At 39.9% G+C, this 20454-nt stretch overlaps 1 protein-coding gene and 1 long non-coding RNA gene across 2 annotated transcripts; one reads left to right on the top strand and one right to left on the bottom strand.

The window, feature by feature from the left end:
• Positions 1 to 2077: 2077 nt before the first annotated feature.
• LOC125752002 (uncharacterized) lies at positions 2078 to 3263 on the bottom strand. The gene is made up of 2 exons (XR_007400827.1): positions 2864 to 3263; positions 2078 to 2378 (listed from the first exon to the last, which is right to left on the bottom strand). It is a non-coding gene; the product is annotated as an uncharacterized LOC125752002 (long non-coding RNA).
• Positions 2284 to 14718, top strand: LOC125752001 (aminopeptidase N-like). The gene is made up of 20 exons (XM_049031502.1): positions 2284 to 2849; positions 3259 to 3410; positions 5085 to 5227; positions 6003 to 6123; positions 6317 to 6471; positions 7570 to 7683; positions 7779 to 7922; positions 8301 to 8366; positions 8684 to 8749; positions 8975 to 9117; positions 9561 to 9643; positions 9893 to 10026; positions 10387 to 10442; positions 11119 to 11266; positions 11366 to 11454; positions 11547 to 11657; positions 11760 to 11927; positions 12019 to 12159; positions 12764 to 12845; positions 13049 to 14718. Exons 1-20 carry the CDS (start codon positions 2284 to 2286, stop codon positions 13205 to 13207), a joined length of 2841 nt encoding a protein of 946 aa, XP_048887459.1. The 3' UTR covers positions 13208 to 14718.
• The last annotated feature ends 5736 nt before the right edge of the window (positions 14719 to 20454 follow it).

Genomic DNA, 20454 nt, shown 5'->3' with positions numbered 1-20454 from the left:
ACACATGCACACCTACGGGCAATTCAGCGACGCCAATTAGCCTCAGCATGTTTTTGGACTGTGGGGGGAAACCGGAGTACCCGGAGGAAACCACGACAACATGGGGAGAACATGCAAACTCCACACACATGTGACCCAGGCGGAGACTCGAACCCGGGTCCCAGAGGTGTGAGGCAGCAGTGCTAACCACTGCACCACCATGCCGCCCCCCCAATAGGACCCATCAAATACTTTTTGAGATCACATTTGAAATTCAAGTGTCTTTTGCAATCACCCAAAAATATGTCTCCTGTGATCACTAACTAAGCAGCATCGCTTCAGTTTTTATGTGCAATTTGTCTCAAAATGTCAATATTTCCAGATCTTCATGCATACAATTTTTTATTGTGGTAAGGGAATAAGTGTCTGAGCTTACCGTTCTTTTAGTATCACGATGTGATACTGCTTTAATTTTAGTGTGATAAAATGTTGGTGTCAAAAAATCTGATCAGTTTCAGTTGTTCTCGCCTATCCTGTGCTGTGTCTCGTTAGCCTAATGTGTATCTAAATGCCTGTTCCTGCTCTGTTCTCCAGTCAGTCGTTGTTAATGCACTGCATGTTAATTGTTGCTCTGTTTGGTTTTTCTAATTCTGTTCCCTATGTTGCTCTTTTCCTTAGTTAATTGTTACATTTTGAATTTCTTTTTTGTAGTTAGTTCTTGTTTCTCCCATTTGCTTTTATCCCTATCCCATCCCTTTATTGTGTGGCTTACGCCCTCATGTTCTGTTTTGTTTAATAAACCCCTTTGTCTTGGAGCCGCAAGTGTATCGGCACCCTCATTTCCTTGTCCTCACCAAGCTGGGCATTGACAGTACAATATTTTTTATATAGATATATATCACATCAATAGGTCACTGATTCCGTCTTGGCTTGAAGGACAGTAGATTGCACATTCAAACAGAACAGTAACTTTTAATGTTTATTCCGCACATACGAATATGAATTACTTACACGTGAAAACAGGAAGGGACTGCAGATTCTAGATTCACATGTATCTATGTGTATGCAGGTTCTGAAATTAATTGCGTCCGTGTGTGTGTAGGTTTTAGGCTCACTTGTATTTATGCGCATGTTCGCTGTGGCTGGGCTCACTCATCGTGTGACTCAGTGACTTAGGCTAGGATTAGGCTAGGATTAGGCTAGGACTAGTGGCTAGAATTGCTACTGAATGGACGCCACTATAAGTCCCAGAGTCAGCAAAGTCAGAGAAAGGCCCTTAACCACCAAGTGCCTCAGGAATTGCCTATGGTGTCTCAAACATGAATCCCATCTAATGAATAAAATGTTAATGAATGAGACAGGTCAAACACAAGCTTCACTCTCAAACAAGCTAAACTCAAGATATATACAACTACGTTTTCCCATTGTGTTCAAACTTCAGTTTCCACTTTTGTGCCACATAAATAAGAATTTTAGAGTGAAAATGTAAAGATTTAAAGAAAGAACAAACAATTGCAAAAACAAGCAGGCCATCAGCTCCGTTACCCGTTCTGCTGTCCCTGGATGCATTTTTCCTAAAATCCTTTTCCCTGTAATAAAATGTGAGCATAACCAAAGAATGCACCCCAGGAGAAAAATAAAAAAAGTTCTAATTTGTGCATATTTTTTTAAATCTCCGAAAGCATTCCAGAATTCTCTTTTCTTTTTTGTGAAGTTAAGAATCTGTGCAGAAAGGGACGCCCCCTAGTAATCTTGTAATGATGGATTTTCCTGTTGCACACATTGCACAATCGTCATTCCAACACATGTTCTTGATTTGCTAAATGTAAAAGACTCCAGTGTCACTGAGACCTGTCAGTGTCCGCTAAGATAGTCTGGGAGCTTGCTTGGCTTACCACCACTACTTTAAACTTCTCGTTCTGTCACAACCAGTGAAAAGAAGCTCACTGGACAGTGAAGGAAGCAGGCAACATGAGAACATTGTTCTTCTGGAGTGAGACGCACCTTTAAGTGTGAATGATTCTTGGAAATAAAGTTTCCAAGATAAACAATTTAAAAAAACCTTCCTTACTCTGGACCTATGAGAGACGGAAACCACTTTCAGATGGACTGTTTTTATTCTAATATTCATTGACGTTTTTCCCTCTTCATCATCATTGTTTATTAACAACCAGTGTGTTGTGGGTGCATTTATGCAACATCTGTGACTACTGGAGGCCAGTTAAAGGGGAAAAAAAAGTCAATTAAAGCCTGTGGAGCAAAGGGTGTTCTCTTCATTCCAGAAAGTCTTCTGAGGGATCAGGCATGTCCAGAAGATCATATTTGTTGAAGCGCCTGGCATTTGCCACGGCCTTAGTGGCATTCCTGGCTATAATCACTGTTATCGCTGCAATCATCACCTGTCAAAAGCAAAAGAATAAAATCACAGGCCCTGGGCACCCAAACACCGAAGTGGATCCTTCTGGGCCACCACCGAGCGCCAGGTTGCCTAAGGACCTAATACCGGATAGCTACAGGATTTACATCCAGGTTCACCTGCACACCACGACGAATGTTACAGACTATACGTCTACATTCAGTGGGAACTCCACTGTGAAGTTCTGGTGTGTGGAAGCTACTCAGTTTATCATCATCCACTGCAAAGAGCTGAATGTGACATCTATCCATCTCACCGACGAACGCGGTTCTGCCGTAGCTGTAAAATATACCTCGCTGAAGGACGATTACAGTAATTTCTTAGAAATCGAACTTACAGACACGCTAAGAGTTAATACAACATATTATCTCTTCACCGCCTTTGAAGGACTGTTGGGCTTTAACCAAGACGGGTTGTATATTAGCCAGTACAACGAAAATACAGGCAATCAGAGGTAAGAACTCTTACCGCTTTTCTTGCATTCGTAGCATTGAACATTCAGGCGTCAAGTCAGCTTGAACTTCTTCGAATTTTGCTGTTCTGTCCCACCATAAAAATAAATTTTGTCATTTACGTCACTGTATATGTACGCTATAAGTGACATACAGAATTGCGCACCGTGTCAGACCCACCGGTATGTGTTATATACTGTTTTGGTTTTGTTTGTCTTTTAAATCAGGTAGTTAGATTTAAAACTCGAACTCATTTTTAAACATAGTAAAACTGTAATGATACCCGAAAAGGAAAATGAGTATATTCTTATTAAAACTAAAATACAAAACGAAAATTTTTCATTTTGTCCTTGTTTCAAAGTAATTCAGATATTTCCTTTAATTTAATTATACTTGAAACTTTATCTACAGTTTGTTCAGATTTCTTGTAGCTAGCCAATTGGAGTCTGTGGCAGCTAGAAGAGTGTTTCCCTGTTTTGATGAACCGGCGATGAAAGCTGTATTTAATGTCACCGTAATACATCGGTTGGGCACTGTAGCGCTCAGCAACGCTGCTCAAAAAGGTAGGGATCGTAACGCAGATTTAAATGTAAAACACACCACATGTTAATAAATATATGTGATACACATTATCGGATGGTTTTGAAAGCCATCCGTCGGTACAGTGCATTTACAAGTAAATAAATGTTGCCTCGGTGCCTTAACCACCAGCCCTATAAAATAAAAAGAGCGCCGAAATATCCACTTCTACTTTTTGGTATGTTTCAGAGAAGATATGGAAATGCTAAATACTCAGGATGGTACGTAAATCACTTTCTTGGTGTATGCCTAAATGCCGCTGGTCTCTCATGTGGGACATCAAGTGGGACAGAGGAAGCAGGAGCTGCTCGTGTATTTTCCCCGCGTTACACCGGGGTCTGGAAATTACAGCGAACGCGCTAACAGAAACAGGAAACTGGGTTTATCTGAGTAACAGACACTCTATCTGAGCACTTAGGGTAAGTTTAGATCACGTCACGTGTAACTCTTTTTAGTGCTGCTTTTCCTGTAATCGTCGTAACAAATATTTGTCTTTAAAAAGACATCCACTCTTACGAGAAATATAGAAAAGAATGTGTACAGTTTGAGACACTTAATGCCTGTATGCAAAATGCTATGAAAATAGTTACCCAAGCCGAGTTTCAGCACTTACACCAAGGGTCCCTAACAGTTTTTTCTTTTTCCAAGATCCAAAATCCATCCAAAGTTGTGTGTGTGTGTGTGTGTGTGGGGGGGGGGGGGGGGGGGGGGGGGGGGATCACAGTCACGAAGTGCACATGCAGTTGTAGTTTGGACTGGATGCAGACCAGAGCCCAGTTCATTGCCGCTGTTTTAGACTGTTTTCTTTGTTAGGCATCATGTAACCTTCAGGTGTGGAAAAAGTGAGCTGTCCTTTAGTTAACTCAGCTCAGATACAGAGATAATGGAGGGCAGCTGGTTGGATACCACCGCCAGAGCACAGAACAATAATAACTTGAATGGGATACAGTGGTATTAAGAAGAACATGTATGCTTGTTTCAGGTTAAGGGAAAAACCATGTAGATTAGCGTTTCTCATACTATGGGCCGTGGACCACTGCCGGTCTGTGAGAGGGTTCCTGTCGGTCCCTGAGAGGGTTCCTGCCGGTCCGTGAGAGGGTTCCTGCCGGTCCGCAGCTTCTGCACCAATCGAAATTTAGTCAGATCAGGTCAGGTATAATAATAATAACAACAGTAATAATAATAGTAATGTTATCTCTCTATAGTAATAATATTTATCTATCTATTTACCTACCTACCTATCTATCTTTGCAAATACTCATCCGCAGTGGGGGGGGGGGGGGGGGGGGCGGTTGTTCATGCAGGACCCTGCAGCCCCAAAGCCTGACATGACTGGTCCCCAGGACAAATAAGTTTGAGAAACGGTGATGTAGGTGACCAAGTAATGTGCTGGAGACATGTTTTATAGACTGAATTCAGCAGAATAATATCAGAACAAGTCCACAGCTGAACAACCCTACTGTAGTGGGATAAAGAAGACTTTACATTAGTTTATAATGGCCATATCACCTAGCCCAACTTCCATCCATCCATCCATCCATCTTCTAACCACTTATCTTGGTCGGGATTGTTGGGACAGGATCATATTTCTGGTCACACAAGGCTGGGTAGATCCTGGATGAGATACCAAACTTACCCTTTTACTACAATTCATGCAGATCAAAAGAAAATGACCATTGACAGAGAGGAATGGCTTATTACGGAGTTTCATCCAACTCTCAAAATGTCCACCTACCTCCTAGCCTTGACAGTCTCTGAATATACTTGTAAAACGACAGACTATGGAAGGTATGTTCTTAAGGTAGGTTTTCCTTTCTCACCACCATCATATTACATGTGGTTCAAAAATTCATATGACGTGTGGATGAGGCCTTATGACGTCAGCGTGTGAAGCTCTAGGAGCTCAATAGCTACACAGAAGCAGCTGTCAAAATGTTTCAGAATCTTTCCCAGCGCAGTCATGCTTTTTAGCGTTGATTGTCGTTACTCCAGCCAAAGAATAATTAAATGCATCTACAAGTGCATTAAAATCAAAGGAACACAAGTGGCTAAGCATCACGCCCTACCCTCCTGTTCAAGTAAAATAACTGTCCGCATATCTACAGTCCTGGGAATGTAACCACTTGTGTATTTTTTTTTTGCAATATCTGTTGATCAAAAGATAGTCAGCCTCGCTGGTTTCTATCTGTGTTTGTAAAATAGCCTTCATGTAATTCTTCTTTCACACAAATTCTACATCTTTTATCTAGGCACACTTAGTGCCGGGTAGTTCAGGTCCAGAAATTACAAATCCAGACCAAGATTTTGTTTCTACCAACTAGCTGAGTCCTCTGTGACTGTAACTCTTTATACTCAACTGGATGGTTGAAACAAAATCTTGGTCTGGATCTGTAGATTCTGCACCTGAAATGCCCAACACTGCACACTCTCAGGAAAATAGTGGAAAACCTGGAGACCACAGACACGTTGTCAACGGCAAGCAACCTAGCGACCAGAATTCTCACACAAAAGTCTATTTGAAGAGGGCACGATACCCTGTACCCACCCTTTGATGGTAGCGATTATCTTTATCACAGACATGGGCACGACCAGACGCCGTTGCCGCTGGCCATGTGGATTACGCCCACAGCATAGCTGGGGACATCATTGAGTTCTTTGAAGATCTCTATGACATAAAGTATCCCTTGAATAAGCTGGGTAAGTCTTGTTTTTACTAAATATATAATCACGACTTATTTAACAACCCTTCTGAGGAGTAAAAGTTAATAAAAAATACTTTGGATTAAAATCTGAGGTAGAACTTCAGAGAAGTATTGCAGGAGCTGTAATATGCTTGATTTTGTTTTTTACGTTTCATTTTGTGAAATGATGTTTCTGTTTGCTTTACAAGACCAGATTGCTGTGCAGAATTCTACTGCAAGTGGTATGGAAAACTGGGGTCTAATAATCTACCAGGAGGAAATATTACTTTATGACAAAGACCTTTCCCCGATGTCCCACAAGTTCCTCATTGCCGAGATCGTTGCCCATGAAATAGCTCATCAGGTAGAACTGACTTCGCTCCTGAATCAACTGAGCTTTCATCCCTGTGCTTGATGTGAGGTCCATCACACGTCTCTTATCAGCACACATGGCAGCAAGTTCTGAAACATTAACAGAAGAATTAAAATATCTTATATTAAGCATTGTTTAGAAGGAAAGCATACTGTTTCTAATGCAGGCTTGGATTTTTCACATGTATGTTATGTTAGTAAAGTTAAGTTAGTGTTTGGGTGTTAGCTTCCTATCACACAGCAGCAAAAGAACATCCAAAAAACAAACACAATATACTGATTTTGTTGTTGTATTGGTAGTTAGTGAAACTGATAATGATCTTTGGCTGAAAACACAAGTATCTGCATGTCTGTTGATTTCCATGCATCAGGTATAATGGATTATTTTTGGAATTTTTGTTAGTTTTGCAAAAGCCTCAGACAACGCACAAAAAGTTTAGCAATTCATAAATGAATATAAAATATATGTACTGCTGGTCTGGAGGACGCCAAGCGTGTTCATAGCAGCCTCTCGCATATTAACTCACAGTGATCTCGCAGTGATCTTTATATCTCGCACTTCATATCTTTTCATGGTTTTTAAGCCCTGCCACGTGGAAGGGTCAGCTGTATTTCATAAAACAGGGAATTTTGATGCTCGGAAATGGTCTTCTTGAACATATTATTTTAAAAAAATAATCTTTAAATGGCAGAAATTTGTTTAAAAATGTTAAATGTTGGGTGTGTTGCATCTGGCCAGTCATGAACCTCTGACCCCCAGCCTCCTCTCTGATGTGGCCCAGATGAATCAGCTGTTGCATGCTACCTCTTGTCAGCCTTTGTATTTAAGTACCTTTTTGTCTCCTCTGCCCCAGTCCAGTCACTGACGTCGCTCCTGCTGTTTGCCTGTGTCCTTCCCTGTACTCGCCTTCTTGTTTTGACAACCTATGGTCTTGTTTGTTTCCCTGCTTCTATTCAGTTCCATAAACCCATTTTTGTTCACCAAACACCTGCCTTCGAGTCCTTCGTCTCACATCTCATGACAATGTATTATAGAACCAAAACCAGTTGTCTCTTAACCCAATGTTTGATTTCTCCTTAAATGTTCCAGTGGTTTGGAAATCTGGTCACAATGGAATGGTGGAATGACCTGTGGCTGAATGAAGGCTTTTCCACATACATGTCATACTTTGGTGTGGATAAAGTTGAGCCAACCTGGAATTTTGTACGTCTCCCATTTTGTGTTCATTTAAACCTTATCATTGCTCTACTTCAATTTCAGGTGCTTTTACATTGCAATAGTAATATTTTGTTTTTCAGAAAGAACTGTTCTTCGTCAATGAGGTTCAGGGCCTGTTTGAAATGGAATCCAAAGATATCCACCGGCTGCTCATTCCTGACGTGGAATCAATTGTTACACCCCACGACATCGAGGAACTATTTCACTTCACCACCTATAGCAAGGTGCTTGGCCGACAGTCTGATTGGTTGCAGCATCATACTCATGGCTTTTGAGAGATAGCTCAAGACTTATCTATCTAGATGGACTTTGGGGTAAATCTGTTTGCGTCAGTTCTGCATTTTATTGGGATTCGTTAATGTGTGCTCTCTGTTTCTGTAATGCGTCGTGTCATGAGTTGTAGACTTTTAAATTTCTCTCGTAATGGTCGTGTAAAGCATTTTGTGACTTGCGTCAGTGAAAAGTGCTGTAGAAATAGATTTTAGTCACTTGCTTTAACTCAAGTCAAATCAAGTCAAGTCAAGTGGCACATTATTGTAACAACGATATACACGTAAAGTACATGGATAGACAGGACTCATGCCTGTATCTGTGTGCTCCAGGGGGCAACAGTGTTGAGAATGCTGTCTAGTTACGTGACGGAGACGGTCTTTGTCAGCGGCGTGAAGGTAGGAGCTGGTTTTTTCACTCTACTCTGGCCACCAAATGAAAATCATGTACTGAGGTGTGTGTCAGATTAAACACAGATGTAATCGTGCCCAGTCATGTCTAGCAGTAGCAGTAGAATTGTCTACTAATAAATATTTTTCGTACTCTGGAAAAGTAACTGGTAATGAGAAAATATTGTAAATCCTTCTAGCATGTTTCACAAGCCAGGTGAATTAAAGTATCGAACTAACCCTAAATGTTATTACTGCAATATAACAACTTTATCTAAAAATACTGAATCGTTATTTCTGTAATGTGCACAAATGTCTCCTTTTAGTCCTATCTGAAGGCATACCAGTATAAAAACGCAGAACACCAGGATCTCTGGAGACACATACAGGAAGTAAGTCTTATTACATACATTTCCACCATTAACATCTTGCACATGTTATGATAGTGAATATAATAAGAATTGTGACCCTCATATGCCCTGTTATAAATAAAATTATATTAAGGAGTATGTTTGGGCAAATTCCTGGCGTGCATTACATGGCGATTACTCGAGTTTGTCCTAACGCTTTCAACAAAGGAGTATAAAAAGATTTGAAATCACTAAAATCATGTGCAGGCGGTAAATAACGATACCATTCAAGTTGCCAACATGATGGAGTCCTGGACCAAACAACCAGGGTTTCCTCTTATTACCATCAACACCTTGTCTGGAAACATATCTCAGCGCTACTTTGGGTTGAAGGAAAACGCACAATACAAGTGAGTCACTTCACGACAGTTTTAATTGGCTGCATGCAGGGACGCTTTGGTGCCGATGATCTGACGAGTTGAGCTACTTTGTCGTGGTAGGCTACCATAATGCTAATCGATAGCCCTAACCCTAACCCCCCAAAAAACCTATAACCCTTACCCTAACCCCTAAAACCTAACCCCAATTCCAAGACATCGGAACTGCACATGTGCAGAAAGGCTCGACAGCACATCTAGATAGGTAGCTCAAATCGTCAGAACACCTATCTTGTTAGGTGCTTTGCTTTGGGCTTTGAACCTGAATCTAAGCCTTGCGTCAACCAAGTGTGGTTTAATTTTTTTTTTTTGAGAATGTGAGAACGTTTTCAAGTTTGTTAAGTAGCTTTTCTGTGATGCCAGATATCGTAATACGTATAACATTGTGGTCGTTTTCATCCGTTTCTCTGGCACAGCATAATATGGCAAGTTCCAATTACACTGCTCAAGTCTGGTTCGCAGGAAATAACGTCGGCTCTACTGACTGAAAACGGCCCCGGTAATAAATGAGTTTCGTTTTTTTCTTTTGATAATTCTTCATAATACATTATAATATTTATATACATATACATATATACATAAATACATAATATTTATAGTGCAGCCGTAATCTACTACATTACTTAAATACTTCATTTGGATCTTCTTACGCATGTAGAGAAGTGAAATAAATAAGAAAAATGATAGAAAATGGAAGCGCGAACTCAAACGGAGAAGCAGCCTTTATATATAACGTTGTTCCTTGCAGTTTCAAATCCAATATATCAGTCAAATAACAATGAATGGATCCTAGCCAACGTCAACTGCACTGGATTCTACAGAGTGAACTACGACCCGGACAACTGGGACAGGCTTCTGCAGCAGCTTGGCACAGACCACCATGTAAATTCCATTCACTAATCTCATGCATCACGATTTGCGTTGCTCCTTTTGGACAACAAGCATAACAGTCACCATCTAGACGTTTTTTGTGAGTAGAAGCATTGCAGATGAATAAATGCATCCTTTCATACAAGTTCAGCAGGAAATTCTTGAAAGGAAATGAAAACAGAGAAACGGAAAGAGAAATATCTTTAATCGTTCATCATCACGGATTAAATCACGGTTCTTCTTATGTAATCGTGGAGAAATAATATTCTCTAGGACAATGCACATTCGATTGCAGAGACAGTAAAATTGTCCCCGAGAGAAAGTACTGGATATCCTTATAATGCACTAAAAACATTATTTACAATTCTCCAGATGATTCCCGTCGTCAACAGAGCACAGCTTATCGACGACGCATTTGCACTAGCCCTGTAAGTTCAGCACAGCAAAATGCTGTTTTTTATTGCGATGTTCTGTAATTTATGTGTAATTCATGTTCACATACCATTCTTTATAAATTACTCTTATTATATTGGTTAGTGGATGTGTTCATGCAAAGAAACGCCGTTGAATTATCTAGCTAATTCAGGTACCGGAGGGCAGGACTGGAGATTTGGTACATCCCGAAATTACTAACCTACCAATTACAGCCCCTTGCCCTTAATTATCTTAAACTTTGATATATTTGTGTAAAACATGTATATTTATAATGTCAGTCAGACCAGTATATATATATATATATATATATATATATATATATATATATATATATATATATATAAAATTTCCAGGGCTCGTGTTTATTCATGTGTATGCTATTAAAAATTAAACATGCTTTTTTGATCACAGTACAGGGTTTCCATAAAAAAAAAAAAAAAAAAACATCGATATCACGAAGGCCTTAATTATCTGAAGGTCAACATGAATGTGTGATTTATAAATTGCTGTTTAGTAAGTGGTTGTGTTTTTGCAGCATAATTTTTCATCCCTGTTAAGCACCTATATTTTATTTTAAAAATGGGACATTTGCTATGCTGTGATATGCTGTGTACGTTTCTCTGCTTGACTTAATTCATACTATAATGATTTTCTCTTTCCCTGACCTAGAACCAAGGATGTCAATATCACTTTGGCTCTCAGCTCTACCAAGTACCTACACAAGGATCTGGAATACATTCCCTGGGCGACTGCCTGGGCTAATCTTCATCACATCATTCTGATGTTAGATCGTTCAGAAGACTATCGCTTCATCGAGGTCAGTTCTTGATAGGAGATATTCCTTGTGGTCAAAATAAACTGTAGTGGGGTACAAAAAAATCAGGAGAGGTTCTTATTACGCCCCATCATATTTTAGGCATACCTGAGGAAGCAGGTCACCACGCTTTATGACCATTTCGAAGCTTTCACCATGAAATCATCCGTCCCTGATCTGCTCACTGCACAGTAAGCCCTTTGTCTGTTTGCACCTTAACGCGGAGCTGTTCGGCCAAATGTAATGTTTTAAAAATGCTAATTGTCTTTCTGTTCTGTTACAGGTACCATCAGACTATAGTCATCGAAATAGCATGCGGCAGTGGTCTAAGTAAATGCCAGAAGATGGCCATTGACACATTCAATCAATGGAGACAGAACTCCACCTCAAAATGGTGCAAAACATTGTGTTTTTTTTTCAGTCATCATGGTTGTACTGAGCATCATATCTATTGTAAGATTCAGCCGAGCTTGTAGTGAAGTCTTATCTATTGTAGGATCCACCCAAACCTGCGATCGCTCATCTACTGTGCTGCCATAGCTGCTGGAGGTCGGCAAGAGTGGGAGTTTTTGTGGCAGATGTTTCAGAACACCACTGCCGAGACAGAGAAAGACGTTCTGAGAGATGCTCTGTCCTGCACCAAGGATACCGAGATCCTGAAAAGGTTAGCTTTTAATAATCGAGGCATTCTGCACCAGGTCTCATAGACATTGCAAGGATATGAGAGGAAAAAAAAAATCACTCTTGCTTTTTAGACTCCTGGAATTCACTCTGGACCCGGATAAGATAAAGAAGAATGAATTTTATTATTTTATGAAATCCATCACGGAGAACGTGGCAGGTCAATCTTTAGTTTGGGACTTTATCCAGAAGCAGTGGACATACCTAAATCACACGTTAGTGTTGTTTTATCTGTTTTTCCTGTTGCCTTTACGGCACATATACAGTAGAGCTGATACAAGGCTGTCTTTAATTTACAATGATTGATATTCATGCACAATGCACTATACAAACCTTCACAATGCATTCATAAAGTACATAACGCATTATTAATGTGCCATGTTTATTACGCATTATGAATGCTTTATGATGCTCTTATCTTTAATGATATATAAATATCTAGAAATACCTTAATAATCAGTTATAATAGCATTATAATGTGTTATGAAGGTAACATTAGTGCATTATAGATGAGAGCATCATAGGGCATTAATAATGCATAAAAAACATGGGTATAATGTGTTTTGCTTTTTTAGAAATAGTTATAGCTGTGTTTCGGATACTTTGTAAATGCATTATGAAGGTGTCTATAATGCATGATGTTGACTATATTAAGGAAAGTGTTACCAAAGGACCAATTAAGAACCATACTTAACTAAAATCACTCCTGACTAGGGATCCAAGTCAGCATTGTTTTTTTATGGTGTTGCATGTGTTACTTGTATTGTTATTGTTGTGTTGTAATTGCTTTTATGAGCAAATTTTCAAAACTACTTTCAGATACGGAGGTGAGGAGCTAATGTTAGGCAGCGTAATCGAAGCTGTGACAGAACGATTCTCCTCCGAAACTGAACTCCAGGAGGTAAAACTGACAATAAATCCCATAGCCCTCTCACTTAGTCTTAAACCTTTAACATTCTCTTTGTCTTCAGCACCTGGAAAAAAAAAGAGACATTTTTAACCATCGAGATTCAGAACATCCTGATGCTATGAGCTAATGTGCTTAGTGTGTTTGTGTAGGATGCTGTTCAGCCACTCTCTCTCCGATCCTCTGTCCTGGTGTAGTTGAAACAGTTCCTGGCGGACCACGGAGGAGCAGACTTTGGTTCCGAGCTGTGGGTTCTTGAGCACGCCATCGAACGGGCAGAAGCTAACATTAAGTGGGTGGAGGAAAACAGGCGGATCATTCTGGAGTGGTTTCGTGGAGAATCTGTGGCTTATTAAGATTCATAGCTTTTCCCAGGAAAGTGCGGAAAGAATTCTCCAGATGAGAACCAGATGGAGGGAGGAAGCGGAACGCCGAAACAATGTGCACTGCTGGGATTACAGCATTCCGCGCAGGCCTGCTAGCCGGGCGGCTCCTCTGATGCCCGGCCGCCTCAGGAATGGTCCGGCATGTGCAACATTAATGGGAAGATAGCAAATGAGTTTCTCACTATCATCAATTGAAGCGCGCGGTATAACAGGTCACATTTTTATTACACTTATGCAAGAATCAGTGTAAAAATAATTTCATTACACATAGTATTTTATTACTGTTTCAGACCCCAAAGACTATCTTTAAAGTACATCTTTAGGTCGGCACGTACTCAGGTATATGGATAATTTAAACTTCTTAAATCTGATTAAGTAACAGAAAAATAATGAACAGATTTATTGCAGTCGCATTTAGACTTATATAAACAAAATTACTGAGATTATACAAAGCAGTTCATGTGAGTTACATGTTACATTTTAGATGTTTTAAGCTGGGAGCTGATTGTATAAACAGAACTGGAAACTGGAGCAGCCAGGCCAGTTACTGACTGGTCCAAATTGAGTCACTGTGTTCCTGCATCTTGGCTTCGGATGGAATGCAGGGGCGCCAAAGGAGTCTGTGTTTTTACAAATGAGTTTCCCCCTAATGTGAATGTCAAATATTCTCTGTTTGGTCACCTTACCTGTAGCCAGACTATGGTCATTATGGCGCCTACCCATTCGCTTCGTTGTTTGACAAGTGGAGCAGAGCGGACTCAGAAATACGTGCAGTTTAAGTTATGGCCACAAGACGGCAGTGTGGAACTACTCTACTGGAATGTTTACGCAATAGGAATGGACTAGTCCCACCATTAAATTTATATTTTAAAAAGCTTGCCATAATCTTTTAAAGGCGATTTTTAAACATCGGTTGAAGAAACATTAAACATTTCAGAGGTTCTCAAAGAAAATTAAGCTCAAACTGGTAGTATTGATATATCGTGATCCATTGTGTGAACTTTGTCTCATTAACCAAAATCATGTATAAAAAGTTGAAAGGATAGAAGGTAAATTTTCCATCAGGCATATTATTATTATTATTATTGTTATTATTATTATTATTATTATTATTATTATTATTATTATTATTATTATTACACCCCATAACCTCAGGGAGCAATATTATGTAATTTTTTACATTCTATGAATATTTTTCTAGCTTAGTTGCATTCTGTAAAACATGAATGTTGTCCTTGTTGGTAAGATAATGCAGAACAATGAAAATGTATCCATCAAGAAACTTGCATTGTATGCTGCCCTAGTTTTTTGTAGCTCGTTTTATGCAGAGCTACAGTGAAAGGGCTGAATGAATGAAAGCTGCAATATCTATTTGTTTGTAGCTGTAGAAAAACAAACAACCCAAATATCCCTGTTCTTTTGTTTCATTATTAATATTGCAATATTGTCAATATGTATTTGTAATAAAACATTCAACAGAATCTCGCTCTGCCACAATTTGAAACATTTACATCCATCCATCCATCCATTCTCTGTATCTGCTCGTTCTATCCAGGGCTGTTTTCATGGTCAGCACGAAAAGAGTTATATTTTATGTTCTAGTCATGTATTTAAGAATTTCTGAAAATTATGCTCTTGTCTTAAAACCATCACTCTCCCAGTATGTGGGGGGGGATATGTTTTGAATTCCCTAATGACAGAGGAGCCTTTGTGCAGCACCAGTGCACTGTGATGTGAGATGTCAGCTGACCATTCAGAGGGACATTTCCCGTCTTTGCTAGTGTTACGGAAGCAGGTTTGGCGATGACTGCCAAGCGCGCCTGGCGGCTGGGTGAGCTGTGATCAGATACAGTGTCGGGGCTTCCAAACTCAGGATGAATTTACACTGTCCCCATCACCACATATTCTCAGGTTAAAGTAACAACAGGAATATTTATGCTGCTCGTAGTATAATCCTTGCAACTTCCACAGATTCAAATAAAAGAGCATTAGAATTAAAAAAAAAAACCCATCAGGTAAGATATGCCTTATGCCTGCCTTTTGAAACTGAAATCCTGTTGATCAATATATTGAATTAATATAGTTCAATTAATATATTACTATATATACACATGAGGAACAGTGGATGCTTGAGGACAGCACCATAGAAGATGGTGGTGCAGGAGGTAGTGCTATCGTTTGGCAACCAGAGGGTTGCAAGTTCGAGCCCTGGTTCCTCCTGTTTTATAAAACAGTTCCTCTTTTATAAAAATCAGTGACTGCTATGAAAAAACTAAAAATGCAAAAACTCCTGTATTTTGCTTGGTTACTTATGGGCTGGGTGGGGGTTAAGGTTGTCATAGTTAGCGTTAGCATTTTTCCCATAGAAGTGAATGAGCGGGTCCCATAAGGATAGGTATACCCTACGTGTGTGTGTGTGTGTGTGACTGTTTTAGAGGGGAGGAGTTCTAACAGGTTGTGACCAGGGTGTGAGGGTCTGCAGTGATTCTGCCTGCCCGTTTACATGTGTAAGTCCTGAATGGAGGGCAGGTCCGCGTTGATTTCTCTGCAGTTCTGACTGTCCATTGTAATCTCTTCCTATCCTGATTGGTGGCTGAACCAAACCAGGCTGTGACGGATGTGCAGAGAACAGTCTAGATTATTGTGGAGTAGAACTGGATCAGTAGCTCGTGAGGTAGGTTGAACATCCTTTGTTGGGCCCTTTTGACAATTGTGTCTAGCTGCACACTTTCGGTCCTGGGAGACTGTGTTCAGACGCAATGCTGTTGTGTTTGGTGGTGGTGGTGGGGGGGGGAGAGAGAGAGAGCTGGAGGGCTCCTCCTGAAGTCTACTGTCATCTCCGTTAGGGTTAGGGTTAGGGCTGGTTAGGGTTAAAGTTCTCTTCATATCACAATGTAATTCTGATGTTCTTGTCAAACACTACAGACCTTATGCAAAGAAGTACACATCGATTCCCTGTTTTCAATGGCTTGAGGCCCCTTTAATACCCTGACCCCTTTATGTGACTTGTTTAATATTGCCCCAGATTAATGAACAAGCACAAATTACTACAGACGTAGTTACACATTATTAAATCCCAGGTCATATTATAGTGGCAGTCTGCCCTATAAATCACAAATGCTTATTTTTGTTTTCGCTATAGTTTTGACAATAAAATGTTATGAAAACCAAAAGTGACTGTGGTTTAAATGAACTTGAGTGTGTGTGTGTGTGTGTGTGTGTGTTGGGGGATGGGGGGGTTGTAATATATATATAATGTGCATATTACATTGGAGGAACGAAATGTCCCTGTAATGTGTCAAAATATGTTTTTTATGTTGTGGGGAACATTTTTTGGAAAAACTCAATTTCATAAATATCTAGCTGTGCCGGCAATCAAAAGCCTAAATATGCCAAAAGGCTTGTATTTTGTTTGGTTACGGTTCAGGCTGGGTAGGGTTAGGGTGTCATTGTTGGGATTAGAGTTTTTCCCACAGAAATGAATTGGACGGTCCCTACAAAGATATGAATACAAACATTTGTGTGTGTGTGTGTGTGTGTGTGTGTGTGTGTGCGCGCGCGCGCATGTGTGTCATGTAGAGACTGCATTGTGGGGACATTTAGTCCTCATAATATGATGAAAACCAGTTATTTTTACTTTGTGGGGACCATTTTTTTGCTTTCCACAAGGGGAAACTAATTAAGAAAAATACATAAATCTGTGACTGCAATCAAAACACTAAAGATGCCAAAAGGCTTGTGTCTTGTTTGGTTACTTATGGCTAAGGTTAGGGCTGGGGGAGGGGGGGGTTAAGGGTGTCATAGGTGGGGTTAGGGTTATGCCCATAAAGATGAATGGATGGTCCCCACAAAGATATGAATACGAACATGTCTGTGTCTGTGTGTGTGAGAGAGTATGTACCGTGTTAGAGACTGTATCCAGTCCAGTAGTCAACTTGGAATAAGACGATCGTGAATCTAACCAGAATAAATGATTGGACCATGGGAAAAAAACACTTTTTTTACTGACGTTGTAAATTTAAGTATCCTGGACGCACCATCTGGTCCACTTGGATTTCCACTCGTCATGTGTCCTTGTTCTGTTCTCCTTGGCTGTGGCGCAGCCAGAAACGCGTCCATTAGAATGAGCTGCTGATGAGCGTTTATTTCCAAATGTGGACTAGGAGGCGTCAGGGTAGGTGGCCCGTCCGCCTCTCGTTAGGATGACTGAGGACTTGGCAAATGCGGGCGGACAAGCGTGCGGTTCAGCGCGGGAGACGGAGGGTCGCATCACCGCGGCATGAAAGCGCCGGAAGAACGATCGCCGCGCAGACGTCGGTTCTCCGTTCATTTTTAGATGGTGGAAGCTGGAGATGGGAACTACTTTCTGGCTGAGGCCGATCTCTGTTCAGTTGTTTATTTTCTATTACAGTCTTTGTTTCGTGGTTTAGCTTATGAACTTCTCCCATAATTAAAAGCATAATTAAATGTGTCAGGTTCATTGAGTACTTTTATTTCCCCACACTGGTTTTTTTAGGGGGGGTTGGCACTTTTCTCATTTTAGGATGAGCTCAGACCACCAAGAAGTCTGAGAACTGTCGTTTGTCCAGGTTTTTATTTTCAGTGCGCCTTTTCACTGTGTCCCAGTGTGTATTGTATTCTGTCAATTTCTCTTTGTGGTGTAAAAGAAAATAAATGATGCGGCAATAACGAACTTGCAGTGCTGTATGTCTCAGCGTGTTTGGAGCACCTCAGGTGATCGACGGGAAACATAATTGTTTCACGACTTAAGTGTCGTGGGTTCGAACATCATCCTTGCGTTATGCAAGCGTTTCACCTGCATTCCAAAATAATTATTGATGATGCTACGTGAAATATAAGTTTTGAATAAGTAACCCACGTAAACTTTGTGGTCTAACTGGGATGCTCTCTTTAGTACCTAAATAGCAAACACGATGCCTTGCACCCTGATTTATTTTCACACTAGGTGGCGGTACGAACACAGGTGAAAGTAAGCGGGCTGAGCGGCTACGCAGCGCAGAGCAGATCGCTTAATTGGATGAAGGAAGTCATTCTTCATAAAACCACTACTTCACGGTCATTTCACGTTCTTATCCTAACATTTGTTTCACAAAAGTCTTATTACAATAAAAACATAATTTAAAACATACAGTCATACAGCATGTCACCAAGGAATACAACAAAATAATTTCACGTCTTCAACTTGTGATTACACTGTATTAAATAAACACGCATAATAAGAAAACCAAGAAGTAGAGCAATTATACAAGTGACAATACTCAACATATATAGTCGTCTTAATTTAGCATCGGCAAAGATCAGTGCTGTAAAGTTACGTCAACTTTGACATGACTATACCGAGGATAAAAATCAGCATGAGTTAAATCGTGTGAGACTATTTTTACTACAGAAACCTGCGAAAATTAACTTGCAAACAAACAAACAAATAAACAATTAAGTGTGTGTGTGTGTATATGCGTTTAAATATGCATGTGTGTATGTGATTATAAAGCACCCAAAGCCATTGAAATATTTATTTCTTAAAACAACGGAACAGTGTTGGTAATATAGCTGTTTACTCGTATTAATTTTTTAAACCAGTTGTATAGGATTAACGAGTTGTGTGTGGGATCACATACGCCAATATAACCAACTCGCACAATGATACATTGAATAATTTATTGCCCTCATATAATAAAAATAATTTACTTGGAATATTTATGCGTACACACACACTGCGATCGCTTTAGTCAGGAGTATGTAAGCTAAAATTGCACGTTGTACGAAGAAAAACTTTTCTAAGGCCAGGATATTTATAACAGCGGCGTCTTAAATAAACCCAGAGTAGATCCGATTGTTTTCACCGCGTTTCATACACTGTATATTTAATTGTTTCGCCGCCGAAATACACCACAGTTAGCCGTTACCATCTTATTCCTTTAATTACCTACATACTTTGACAGAAATAATTTATCAGGGGGGCTAGAAAAATACGCAGCTCAACAAGTCGTGACAAACCAGCGCACGGGGTGGTGAATTTTTTATTCTAGAAATAAAAACATGTGCAGACAAAATGTAACAGGTTTATGAAGAAAATTAAGCCTTGTGGCCAAGGAAATTATTAGTGTTGTAACAAAAGCACAACATAAACAAGTCTAAATATAGTTCTCTCGCCCGCACGCCTCTTGGTTGCCTGTCGTGTGTGAGTCGAGCATGAATGGGAATCCTTGGTTCGATCCATATGTTTGAATGAAACTCCATGCCAGGTATTCACGTTTACTGAAGGCGACAGTGAGTCATAGGCAAAATATGCTCACAACGAAAATACGGAGCTGGGGCGATGAAGTTCAGACCTGGATAGTGGAATCGGCAGCCCGGCCCCCTTTCTGCTGTTTACCAAGGACTTTGCTTATAGATACAGCTCAGCGCCATACCATGTCCGTGGAGATATTCTGAAGTACCAGCTTCACTAGTATACAACGTACAAAGAAATAAACATAGAAATATATAAACAAACAAATAAATCCATCTCAGCGAGTGAAGCTATTTTCACGGCTTTGGATTTGGGTTCTGGTTAGATCGGTCACTCAATACAAACAGCTCGAAGGAACAGCAGTTAGTAATTAATCTGAACGACCGCTGTCAAATGTATAAAAAGATTAGGCCACAGAAGAGGAAATGTATGGGTCAACAAAACCGAACTAGAGGGGAAAAGCATGGAAAAATTCACCATGGAAGAATTGCAGCAATAGACAGGGAAACAGCCTACTTCTGTTTAGTTCAGAACCACCCCCAATTCATTCATATTGTTCATTCATCTTTCATATATCACGTAGGCCTGCTTATTTATGCGTATTCACATACTCATCTTTTTTGCAATGTACACGTATTTCTGAAACAATCAACAACAACAATAATAATACACAATAATAAAGTTGAGTTTATAATAAGGTTATAATAAGAGTATCGCACTTTTGGAATTTTTGTGATTAAAAGTCAAGTTAATTTTTTTAATTAACTTGGAAGTTATGATTGTAGGTCTACATTGGAACGGCCTGAGAAGGGCAAACAAGCGTAGATTTGGAATATATTTATTATTATTGCCATACTAGGCCTAATTTGTTCTTCTCCATCACCATCGAATTAAGCAGTGTATAATTTTTATGATTATTTCTTGCATTTGTAGGATTTGGCACACACCATGGGAAGGGAAACAC

Source organism: Brienomyrus brachyistius, chromosome 11, assembly GCF_023856365.1.
Source record: "Brienomyrus brachyistius isolate T26 chromosome 11, BBRACH_0.4, whole genome shotgun sequence".
NCBI classification, from domain to species: domain Eukaryota; kingdom Metazoa; phylum Chordata; class Actinopteri; order Osteoglossiformes; family Mormyridae; genus Brienomyrus; species Brienomyrus brachyistius.
The sequence above is the reverse complement of the archived record's forward strand: the minus strand, read 5'-3'. Positions and strand labels throughout refer to the sequence as shown.

Excerpts from the sequence above, each read along its gene's own strand:
- LOC125752001 (XM_049031502.1), top strand. The coding sequence starts at position 2,284 with ATGTCCAGAAGATCATATTTGTTGAAGCGCCTGGCATTTGCCACGGCC. Across the intron at positions 9,644-9,892 it reads ACTGACTGAAAACGGCCCCG|TTTCAAATCCAATATATCAG; the intron begins GTAATAAATGAG and ends TGTTCCTTGCAG. Across the intron at positions 11,455-11,546 it reads CCTGATCTGCTCACTGCACA|GTACCATCAGACTATAGTCA; the intron begins GTAAGCCCTTTG and ends GTTCTGTTACAG.